This window comes from Halichoerus grypus, chromosome 2 (assembly GCF_964656455.1).
Source record: "Halichoerus grypus chromosome 2, mHalGry1.hap1.1, whole genome shotgun sequence".
NCBI lineage: Eukaryota > Metazoa > Chordata > Mammalia > Carnivora > Phocidae > Halichoerus > Halichoerus grypus.
This window is the reverse complement of record NC_135713.1, coordinates 137,725,066-137,738,188: the sequence shown is the minus strand read 5'-3', so window position 1 is coordinate 137,738,188 and position 13,123 is coordinate 137,725,066. Positions and strand designations below refer to the sequence as shown.

General features: G+C 35.3%; 1 protein-coding gene across 1 annotated transcript in view; it reads right to left on the bottom strand.

Moving 5' to 3' along the window:
* DTWD2 (DTW motif tRNA-uridine aminocarboxypropyltransferase 2) overlaps positions 1–13,123 on the bottom strand; it is a 103,333-nt gene that overhangs the window by 78,581 nt on the left and 11,629 nt on the right. The window contains exon 2 of the mRNA XM_078067599.1: positions 2,774–2,864. Coding sequence (XP_077923725.1) covers positions 2,774–2,864 — 91 coding nt within the window. The remainder of the gene's footprint in view (positions 1–2,773; positions 2,865–13,123) is intronic.

The following is a 13,123-nucleotide window of genomic DNA, read 5'->3' as shown; positions in this document are numbered from 1 at the left end:
TAAACATAAATGCACATTTTCATTCTACTTGAGTGTGTTTAGAGATTTACTGATCAAATGAGAAGATAACGTTAACCCAAATAATGGTTAAGATTATGAAAAATGAAATCTGTATTTAACTAAATTGAATCATTTATTCTGACAAATTTTATTTCCGTAGTAATTACATTTTGTAGTACGTCAACTTGAAGACAATTGCCTAAATCTTTATGTCCAGAAAAGAAGGAAGTGCTGAAAAAAACAAAGTCATGGGGCACATCAAAGTGACAGAGAAGCCAATCTTAAAGAGCTCCCCATGACCAAAATGGTACAATTTGAGTAACAAAGTAAGGAGCAAAGTATTTGGATTATGACCCAAAACACAAAATAAATAAATAGGAAAGAAGAGACAAATCTTCCTTATAGAAGAATTCCAAATGGTAAACGTAAGTACTCAGTACTCCAGGAGGTGGAGCTTAATGTCTCCTACCCATCTGAATGTGGGCTGGATTTACGGCCTACTTCCAAACAATAATATGGAAAGGGAAAAATATAATAACCTTAGAGCAGAGAAATCTGGTGACCATTCCTGTAAACTCCATTAACTATCATCAGTGTTTTTTTCCAACACCCTAGCTTCCAACACTGAAAGCCACCTTTCCTGTCACAACAGTTCTATCCTTGATCCCAGTACACCCGGCTGATTGGCTCTTTTGCAGGAGCCTGCCTCTTCTCGGTTATTTTCGTCTACAGTGATCAGTCACCGTCTGGCTCTTCTCCACTGGCCCGACTGGAAATGTTAAGCCTGATCTAGTAAGTGCCAGGAGCCCTCTCTAAGCAGTTCACCTACATAAAGACCCCTGTTACCTCTATTAGTTTATATAACATTGCTTATATATATCCTCAGAGCAAATAATGTGACCACTATAGCACATTAATACACACAGCATATTAATACACAAAAGAGTGATGTTTCATATGAATTTACTAAAGTAATGAAAAATAAGTTTATAATTATATTACATTATAAACTTATGTTTATAACAGAAACAAAAAGTATGGTAGTAACAGTATTCAACACACACACAAATACACCCTTTGGGGACATTTTTGTGTTAACCTCTTTTGTCCTAGGTCTCTGAAGTGTTGATTAAAATAATATCAAAAGGTAAATCTAGAAACGCCGAGAGTAGTTAAATTCATCTACCTAAAAGTTGGAAAACGAAATAGGAGAGTCAGAATTTGTTGGGATTTGCAACTACAAAGAACATGTAGCAAGCTGGAGCTGTGAGGAGCCTGAAACCAATCTGGAGCAGCTCCTACAATGAATGGGATGAGGAGAGGTGAAGTGAGAGGCTTAAGACATTTTCGAGTATGTCCTCCTGTTTTCTTCCCTCCTTACTATAGCTATGAGACTATGACACATACTACTTAAACTACTCTCCAAACTTGTACCAACATACGTATATATGTCAAATTAAATAGTGCAGTGCCAAAGATTTATAATGTTCCCAGAAACACTCCCCACTACCACTTCCCAAAGCCAATCACTTTAATTTTTTCAGCTATTTCTTCTAGTGGTTATCTCCGTATTTGTATAAAACGTGTGTCTTACTATTTCTTGATTTATCAATTTTAAATATTATTTACAAACTACCATTTATCATCATCATAGCTGACTCTAATGTACATAATTCTAAGTACATTATAGATAGATGGATAGAGAGATAGACGGATTCATTTACTGCTCACAATAAACCAGTAAAGCAGTGTATCTTTTATCATGTCCATTTTCCTAATGATGAAACTAAAGCACAGAGAGGTTAATTAACTTGCCCAGGGTTACAGTTAACAGAGCTATTAAGGCTTTAAATTCAAGCAATCTGGCTCCAGAGCCCTTACTCTTAGCTAATGCACTATATAACCACAGCCTCTTACAATAAATGAGGATTTACCTTTCTTCCATCACTCCTTACCATCACATCTCTCATATTTTTAATTAAATCAATAAACAGTGCTTACATCACTATGGCTACATTAACACTGTTCACAAATAAAGGCCACTCGGTTTCACAGAACATTTCTTCCTTATAGATATTTTTGTTACTTTTGAGATAAATGTTTTATTTTATTCTTAAGCTTTTGAGATAACTGTTTTATTTTTAAGTACTTTTTTAGATACTGATACCTACTCTTTAAAATGCTCCATCGTATCACCTCCATATCGTCTACTCCACCAAATCATCTTTTCCCAAAGCCTCCTCCTAAAGCCTATCTAAATGGTCTTCAATCACTTTTTAGGGGGAGTCATCAAACTGGAATGCTCTATTACAGTTCTATATATTTGCTCTATTCATTAAAGGAATAAAACTTTATTTTATACGTTCTTTTTATAAAACTAAAATACTGACAGTTACTTCTACTTTAACAAAAAACATTAAGAAATATAAGCTATGATCAAAATTAAAAAAGCAATGATTTTCTTAGTTCTTCACTCACAAAATTTCATTTTTTCTTCACACAAAATTGTTGATGTTCCAAATTTCTATACTATTCAATTACCGTTTTTATGAAATAATACGGTTTTATGAAATAACAATTTTGATGTCTCTAAAGCATATGACACGACACTATAATACATAAAAGAAACTTTTTTCCCAAAGACAAAGCATTTATCATCAATTTATTTTGAGAAATGTTAAAAAGCTGGAAGGCATGAGTATGTTCATCAGTGTGTTTCCTCTTACATACTAATAATATTCTATTTGAAATTATGAATTTTACAAAATCTTACCTCTGCTGGATGCTGAATTATGTACAAATGAGTAGAGATGTGCAGAGGATGCAATGGTAGAAATGGACACAAACATACTTTCTGAGGCCGGCTAAAGAGCAGAAAAAAAAAAAAAAAAGAAAATCTGTAAATGTTTAAAATACAGTGATATATAACAATAACCTAAAACTTGAACATAATCCCTCTTCTTTATGTAAAGAGATTTGCTGAAGCTGCATTCTTTTAAAATGAAACACCAAGAATGAATTTAATCAATTACACTTTAGAAATGAGAATTTGGAGCAACGCCTGGGTGGCTCAGTTGGTTAAGCATCTGCCTTCTGCTCAGGTCATGATCCCAGGGTCCTGGGATCGGGTCCCGAATCGGGCTCCCTGCTCATTAGGGAGCCTGCTTCTCCCTCTGCCTGCCGCTCCCCCTGCTTGTGCTCTCTCTCTCTCTCTCTGACAAGTAAATAAATAAAAAAATATTTTTAAAAAAAGAAATGAGAATTTGGAAAAGGATTCAAGTAAATTCTGTACCATCTATATAGGTCAAAGTACCTCAAAAAATCCTGTCTTAGTTATCATTAGTGAAGAATACTCATAAGCCACCATCATGGTCTTTTTATTCATGAAGCAACACTTCTACTAACTGGCATTCCAAATCAAGAATAGATCCGATATCAAAGAGAAACCTGGCAACTCTTCTAAATCATCTGATATTGGAAGGAACAATATGATAAAATATAAGACTATAATTACCACCTAGAAGAGAGTTCTAATCAAACTTGCCAATCAATCAACACAAAGAGCTTACTATCGTAAAAAGAAACCCAAATGGGCCACCAGATTATATTTAGCTAAAACTGTATCCACAGAATGTCTGTCTTATCCATTTATTTTCCCTTTTGTTATTGTTCATTTTGTTTTTGTTGTACTTACTTTTTAGTGCTTTACTATTGTTTCAGTAACACTTATGACTCATTACAAAATTCAAATGGAGTAAAGTATATATTTCCATCTCAGTCCTCCAAACTAGGGGATTCTCTTCCCTAGGGGCAACCAATGACCAGTTCCTTGTGTGTCTTTCCAAATGTATTATAGAAATATACATGGATCTTCTACCATTAAATCCCATATTTGATATGTGTGTTTATAATATGAAATTCACCAAGCAGCCAGGTATCATGGGAGTAAATTTTCATGACAGATCACTACTGCAGGCAGATGTTACATGCTATTACAACAGTACACAAATGAATGCTACATTAAAGGGAATTCCCAACAGCATACTGTTACTGCTACAAAACTGAATGCTATCAACTCCTTCCTCCGTTTAACTTATGTAGAGTTATAGCCTGAGGTAAGAAATGATTACATTAATAAAGCACAGAGTGTGAGGAAATTGGTTCAATTGTATCTACCACCTCATTCTGTAAGAAACTGTCAAACCTATGTTAAAAATATATATATTAAAAAAATGGATATCACCTTAAATGTCTGTAAATTGTATGACAGGCTATGAAAGAATGCAAAAAAAAACATCAAACACCCCATAAAGGAAACATCCACATATCAGGAAAGTCAAAGAACTGCAAAATCCAGTCAAGTAAACAAGCTAAGTAGATACTGCAAATTTTTGTGGGCAGAAAACCACTAGGTAAAATGAACCCTGAAAATAACATCTTTAGTTCATCACACATATAGCGATTATAAAAGTCCTCAGTATGATACTTGAGATAGTGCAAAGAACTGCTCTGGATTTTGGTAGCTCTGGTTTTCATATCTGACCAAAACTGCTATTCAAAAAAGGAAAAAAAAAAAAATCAGTTACCTGGAATCGTAGTTTCCTTCCTGGGAACACATCTTTGAACTTTAGGAAGATTTAGTATTAACCAGTTTGGAGAGTTCCACTTCCGGGATGACAGGGAAAGTGCTTCACAGACCCAGAGTCCAATGAAATAAGCAAAGCTGACAAAAGCTATTTTAAAAAACAATCACTGAAAAATAGAGCTACCCTAGGATCCAGCAATCACACTACTGGGTAGTTTCCCAAAGAATACAAGAACACCTACTTCATAGGGATACATGCACCCCTATGTCTATAGCAGCATCATTTACAATAGCCAAATCATGAAAGCAGCCCAAGTGTCCATGGACTGATGAATGGATAAAGAAGAGGTGGTATATATATACAATGGAATATTACTCAGCAGTAAAAAGAATGAAATCTTGCCATTTGCAACAACATGGATGGAGCTAGAGAGTATAATGCTAAACAAAGTAAGTCAGACAGAGAAAGACAAATACCATATGATTTCACTATTATGTGGAATTTGAGAAACAAAACAAAGGGGGGAAAAAAAGAGAAGAGAGGCAAACCAAGAAACAGACTTAACTATAGAGGACAAACTGATGGTTGCCAGAGGGGAGGTGAGTGGGGGGAATGGGGGAAATAGGTGATGGGGATTAAAGAGAGCACTTAGGATGAGCATGAATGAGCACCAAGTGATGTATGGAATTCTTGAATCACTGTATCATACACTTAAAAGTAATATAATACTGAATGTTAACTAACTAGAATGAAAATTAAAAGTTTAAAACAAACAAACAAAACCAATCACTGAAGAAAGTCTCTGGAAACTGCCCTAGGGGCATATTCAAAGGAAGACACATTATTCAAGAAAATCTACTAAAACTTGGTACTGGGACAGTTTGTGGCATCTGAGCCATAACCGATTTCCTACTTTGCCCCAGCTCAAGTTGACAAACTCCACTCCTGGTAAGTGAGCTCCATCTCTGCTCTTAATCAAGGCGTACCCTGTATGTCACAAAAAAGGCAGGCCACCAGCATTTCTCATCCCCTCCAACTCCAAGCAAAAGAGGCTACATTCCTGGTGAGGGCGACCAAGAGAGCAGAGGTGGCCTTCCTCCACACAGCCTCCACCTATAAAACAGAAGCTTGACCACCATGCAGGAGGCTGGCTGGCGACGCTGGAGCTCCAAGAGCGGTCAACCTAGTTTGCTCACAGGACAGAAGTTCTACACCAGAAGCAACCCTGTGCCCAGAACAGTGGCTAGGAGAGTTTGCCCAAGAGAGGCAGACTGTAAGAAAAGAGAGCTCTGAAGCTCTTCCCAAAGGAACCAAATCCATTTGAAACAGAGTGTGAGCAAGTTCAAGCCTAAGGGTGCTCTCAAAGATAATGACTCCCCCCGTTTTTAAAAAATATATATATTTTATTTATTTATTTGACAGAGAGAGAGAGAGCATGCACAAGCAGGGGGAGCGGCAGGCAGAGGGAGAAGCAGGCTCCCTGCTGAGCAGGGAGCCCGATGCAGGGCTCCATCCCAGGACCCTGGGATCATGACCTGAGCCGAAGGCAGACGCTTAACCAACTGAGCCACTCAGGTGCCCGGATAATAACTCCTCTTAATGAAGACCAGCAAGCTATATGATAAACCAGCTAGATCATCAGAAAGAACCAAGGAGAGCACACCTGCCGTCGGAGCAAACCTCAGAGTGGCCTCAAAAACCACCCCTGGATCAGACTGTTGAGAAATTTACAGCCCGGGCACTGTATGGAAATGATAGGACAATCAGCTGGCAATTAGTGGAGCCTAACAAGCAGGATGTGATACCAAAAGAAGAAGGCAGCTTAGAGAAAGATCTGGAAAAGTGACCTTCAAAGAGAATCCTGCTAAAACCTTTGTGAGAGTGGTGATGTTTGCACAACTCAGCTAATAAAATGAAAACCTCTGACTTGTATACCTTAAAAGAATGAATGTTATGGTATGGGAATCATATCTTAATACAGCTGTTATTTTTAAAAATGTAAAATTGCAGTAGAAAAAGAATGTTCAACCTAATTAGCAGGAGAGAGGCGTTTTGTTACTATTGGCATTACCTGGAGGTGGCCTTCCTTCCCTACAATGAAAGCTGCAGGAGAGCGAAGACTTGGCCTTTTCACTTTTCACCCCAGCACCCAGCACAGTAAGCTATCGATAAATACTGAATACTTGAAGGAATACCTTTGCATTCCTTCTTGCCTCCACCTCGGGATGCCTTCCTCGTCCTACACAATTTCTTATCCTATCCCTTCATTTTCTAACATATCAAATATTGATCTCTCCTTCATTTCTTGTCTAATACTTAAGCAATTAGTTTGTATCATAAATGAAATTCAGAATCTCAGATCTCCCTTTGCTGTAATTTGTGATCATTCTGGTAAGCAGTAGTACATAAGAGGCAAAAATATTTACTGAAGAAAATATTAAAAAAAAAAACAAACAACATTTTATGTGTAAATACCATAACTATGATTTAAGCTAAAACTAATTGTTTTGGCTTCTACTTTGACAGGCTCATAAAACATCATTACCTATTTATTTTAAAGCATGTCCCCTTTATTAACCTAATTCTAATTCCAATTAGCTCAAACTAATAAAACTATAGTTCTTTAAAACACTTTGCATTCCAATTGATCAACTTTATATTTAGCAAGTTACTTTATAATATAAATTTGTGCTTATTTGTTACTTTAATGGCAATTTTGCCCATAATTTCCTCCTCCGCCATGGTCTACACATACTGCACTGGTGCCTAGCTGTCCAAGGGTTAAACCATCTCTTACCAAACCACTGGATAAGTAGCAGAGTACCTGTTCGCCTTCCAAAACCTCTTCCAAAAAACGAAAAAGTCTCCCTACAACCAAACTTAACTCCAGAAGGTTTAAATATTTCAAATTGATAATGGATTAAATAATTTATAAATTCAACAAATTTTTCTTCAAATATTTACTATACACCTAACTATGTGCCAGACATTAGGCACTTGGGATAATGAAACAGACAAAATTCCTGCCCTCATGGAGCGTATTTGTTCTGTCTGTGCCAGAAGGAATTTGTTAAAAGTTCCTTGCTTCCTATGAACTATTACAGTTGATAGGAAAATAGATACCAAATAACTACACATCAAAATTGACTATTTATAATAGTAAACATTCATTTTGAAATAAAAATAAAGGGGTGCCTGGGGCGCCAGGGTGGCTCAGTCAGTTAAGCGTCTGCCTTCGGCTCAGGTCATGATCCCAGGGTCCTGGTATCGAGTCCCACATTGGGCTCCCTGCTCAGCGGGAAGCCTGCTTCTCCCTCTCCCTCTACCCCTCCCCAGCACTCATGCACTCTCGCTCACTCTCTCTCTCTCTCTCTCTCTCTTAAATAAATAAATAAATAAATAATAAAATCTTAAAAAAAAAAAAATCCAAAGGATGCCTGGCTGACTCAGTACAGCATGCAACGCTTAACCTCCGGGTTATGAGTTCAAGCCCCATATTGGGTAGAGAGATTACTTAAAAGGTAAAATCTTAAAAAATAAATAAATAAAATAAAAACCAAGCTACTTCTAGAATTTATGTAGATCTGAAGAACAAATATTAATATCTGGAGAAATATCAACTGGTCAATTGGGTATAGGCTTAGGGAATAACTATTAAGATATGTCACTGACAAGGTCATTCATTATCTTGCTATGTGATCTTGAGCACATCACAGGTTTTCAGTGTCCTCCTTCATAAAACTGATAACACACCAAGTAGGTTCTGGAGAATAACTCCTGAATTGTAGGCAAAGGTTATAAAAATATAATCATAAATGCCTAGTAGTTTTCAGCTAATTTATAATAGAATGACCAAAGTAGGAGTTGAGATTTTTCTCTCTTCTATCTTTGCAATGCTTTGTAAATGCAGAAGAGAGAAAAATTTACAATGCATTGCAAATGTATTATAAATACATTGGGATTTATTTTCTTTAAAATCTATACAACCCAATTAAGGTTAATTACAGTCTTAAAAGATAAATGGAATTTTCAAATAATTTCCCTGAGGAAATGTTATGAAATAACCTTTTTCTTCTTTTCTCATTAAGGATGTAGGAATAAATATGTAGGTTTCCTGTCAGACTAAGATTGACTGGCTTCCTCGGTGAATGCTGTAATACAAGGGTAATCTGTCACTCTGGGCATGCTATCTCTGACAGGCTGTAGGCAAATAAAATTATATCTGACATAGAAGTAGAGATGCTAGGACTTACAAAAAACATCTTTCAAAAGCTTAATTAAATTCTTATGTAATATTCACTGAAAGCTACTTTCTCGTACTGATTTTAATCAAGTAAATCTCACATAGGCAAACTTTAAAAATTAGTGAATAGATTTACAAGAATTACTATTTTTAAAGGATTTCTTTCATCCACCAAACAAAGGCAAATGTAGAACCCAGAAAAATAGTGCACCTCAAATTTCCTAGTAGTCAACAAAATTTTTACAGTCCCAATGGAGTGAAAAAGCAAAGAACAAAGAGTCTCATAGCTTTTCAATAGATTAGTTGAATAGATACACTGCATTACACATAAAAATGACAACAACTTTCTAATTTTAAAATAGGCTTTGAAAAACTAAATACCACAGTGCCCTCTACTGTCACTTTAAAGAAACTTAAATAAGCTATAAAATAATTTTTAAATTTCTTAAACCATATTCAATATAAGCAATGAAAGAAGAAACAGCTCTTCATGATTAATATATTATAATAAAATTGTTATATAATAAATACAATGTTAAATAAATTTTCATGTCCTAAAGGGAATAAAAACAGATAATATCTACCATGTCTGACTACTTCAAGTGTATCTAACAATGATACTCTCATATCTGCCAAGGTTGCTTTTATCACCACCTTGTTTTATAACTTCTTCTGGGAGTACAGGAAGGCTAAGCTTAAAAAGAAAAAAAAAAATCACTGTTAGAAGAGAGAAAGCTGTGCCCCAGAGGGCATGTCTACAGCAGTGATTCCCAAAGTGGATTAAGTAAAATGAACCAATGGGTCATTACCACTTCTACTTTGAATTAAGCATTACTAATATTTATTATATGGAATAACACTCCCTCCTTGGGCTGATATGTCATATGGTAATGTGTTAGGATATGTGATATCCTGATAGAAAAAGAGGCATTCCATAACATGGAGTGTTAACAATGGCACCCACAAAGAAACTATATACACTCGTAAAGAATCTGTTGAAGAAGTTCTAATTACACAATCACAAACGAATAAGTTTATGGCAGAGCTGTTTCTTACCTATTCCTAGTTCAAATATTTCATCAGAGTTAAGAAATCAAATCTGATATGACAATAACATGATTTTTTTAACTAGGTTTTTCATTGTAATTCCACTATAGTTAACATACAGTGTTATCTTAGTTTTAGGTGTACAATATAGTGATTCCACAATTCTACACATCACTCACTGTTCATTATGATAAATGTACTCTATAAACCCCTTCACCTATTTCACCCATCCCCCCCCTCCCCCCACTGCCCCGGTCTGGTAACCATCAGTTTGTTCTCTATAGCTAAGAGTCTGTTTCTTGGTTTGTCTCTTCTTTTTTCCCTTTGCTCATTTATTTTGTTTCTTAAATTCCACATATGAGTGAAATCATATGGTATTTGTCTTTCTCTGACTGACTTACTTCGCCTAGCATAATACTCTCTAGCTCTACCCATGTTGTTGCAAATGGCAAGATTTCATTCTTATTATGGCTGAGTAATATCCCATGTATCTTCCTTATCCATTCATCTATTGATGGACAGTTGGGCTGCTTCCATAACTTGGCTATTGCAGATAATACCACAATAAACACAGGTATCTCTTCAAATTAGTGTTTTTGTATTTGGGGGGTAAATACCTAGTAGTACAATTACTGGATGGTAGGGTAGCTCTATTTTTAACTTTCTGAGGAAACTTCATACTGAGGGCTGCACCAGTTTGCCTTCCCACCAACAGTGTAAGAGAGTTCTTTTTCTCCACATCCTCACCTATACATGTCGTTTCTGGTGTTTTTTATTTTAGTCATTCTCACAGATAATGAGGTGATATATCTTCATAATTTTGATTTTTATTTCCCTGATGATAAGTGATGTTGAGCATGTTTTCATGGGTCTGTTGGCCATTTGGAGGTCTTCTCTGGAAAAATGTCTGTTCGTGTCTTCTGCCTATTTTTTAATTGGATTATTTGTTTAGGTATTGAGTTGTATCAGTTCTTTATATATTTTAGATACTAACCCCGTATCAGATATGTCATTTGCAAATATTTACTCCCCTTCAATAGGCTGCCTTTTAGTTTTGTTGACTGTTTCCTTCACTGTGCAAGAGCTTTTTATTTTGATGTAGTCCCAACAGCTTTTCCTTTTATTTCCCTTGCCTCAGGAGACATATCTAGACAAATACTGCATTGGCTAATGTCAGAGAAATTACTGCCTGTGCTCTCCGGTAGGCTTTTTATGGTTTCAGGTCTCACATTTAGGTTTTTAACCCTTTTTGAGCTTATTTTTGTGTGTAGTATAAGAAAGTGGTCCAGTTTCATTCTTTTGCATGAAGCTGTCCAGTTTTCCCAACACCATTTGCTGAAGATACTCTTTTTTCTCAATATATATACTTCCTCCTTTGTTGAAGATTAATTGACCATATAATTGTTGATTTATTTCTAGGTTTTCTATTCTGTTCCATTAATCTATGTGTCTATTTCTGTGCCAGTACCATACTGCTGTGATTACTACAGCTTTGTATTATATAACCTGAAGTCTGGAATTGTGATACCTCCATTTTTTTTTTTTTTTTAAGATTGCTTTACCTATTCAGGGTCTTTTGTGGTCCATACAAATTTTAGAATTGTTTGTTCTAGTTCTGTGAAAAATGCTGTTGGTATTTTGGATAGGGATTGCATTAAATCTGTACATTGCTTTGGGTAGTATAGACATTTTAACAAAATTTGTGCTTCAAATCCATGAGCATGGAATCCATTTCTTTGTGCTGTCTTCAATTTCTTTCATCAATGTTTGGTACAGTGGTAAATGGGATTGTTTTCTTAATTTCTCTTTTATTATTAGTGTATAGAAATGCAACATTTATGTACATTGATTTTGTATCATATGACTTTACTGAATTCATTTATTAGTTCTAGCAGTTTTTTGGTGGAGTCTTTAGGTATCATGTCATCTGCAAAGAGTGAAAGTTTTACTTCTTCCTCACCAATGTGGATGCCTTTAATTTCTTTCTCTTATCTGATTGGTATGGCTCGGACTTCCAGTACTATGCTGAATAACAGTGGTGAAAATGGACATCTTTGCCCTGTTCCTGACCTTAGGGGAAAAGCTCTCAGTTTTTCCCCATTGACTATGTTAGCTGTGGGTTTTTCATATAAGGCCTTGTTATGTTCAGTTATGTTCCTTCTAAACCTACTTTGTTGAGGGGTTTTATCATGAATGGATATTGTACTTTGTCACATGCTTTTTCTACATTTAATGAGATGATCATATGGTTTTTATCCTTCCTCTTATTGATGTACTGTATCACATTGATTGATTTGCAAATATCGAACCACACTTGCATCCTGGAAATATTTCCCACTTGATTGTACGTTCTTTTCAAAGAACCAGCTCCTGGTTTCATTGATCTGTTCTACTGTTTTTTTAGTTTACAACAGTAACTTTAAAAAACAGTATGAAGATTAGTTGAACTGTGGATTCACATCTTACTGTCTCTAACAATGAACTTCACCATACATATGTATTATGCCTCAAAATAATGGATAATGGCAGCATGATTCCATCACAGTAAGCAAAACATTTTTAAATGGTTTATTTCAAGATTGCCTCTTCCTTTTTAAAATCTTTGTGTGTGTGTATGTTTTATGGGGCACATCATACATTAGTATATAATAAAATAAACATAGATAAATATGTCTATCTGCTAGAATTTCATCCAAATTTTTTAACTAACTGTGGTATGTAATCAAAATAATTCAGGAATCACTGGCCTAGAAATAAGCTTGTTCCAACTATAGGAACTATAATCAAGAAAATTCTTAGTAAATTTTATTACAATTAAAGAAGTCTTAAGAGGAGCCAAATGCCTGAACAACAAAGTCTTGTGTCCAGAGAAATGACTATATAGAACAGCTATCTATATAAAGCCCCTACTAAAACACCATGACAAAGCGACAGATCAACTAAGACTGAGAATCTTAAGTAATCATAAAGTAATCATCTATATTCAGTTACCCTATTATTTACTTTCTACTTTCTCCTGTTCTATAGAAATACAAAAATTTACAAAAAATAGCAAAACATCTTTCTTAGTAGCAAATTAAGTCACTCTTTCCTCTGCAAACTTTTATGTTATACTTTCATAATTTGTCTTAAATATTACTTAGGCATATTTGCTCTCACACTCAGTTCACTACAAATTTTAGAGGAAACAATCTCTCAATCATTTCCTATAACCCAAGCTATGCATTTATTGGAAACTGGATATTGA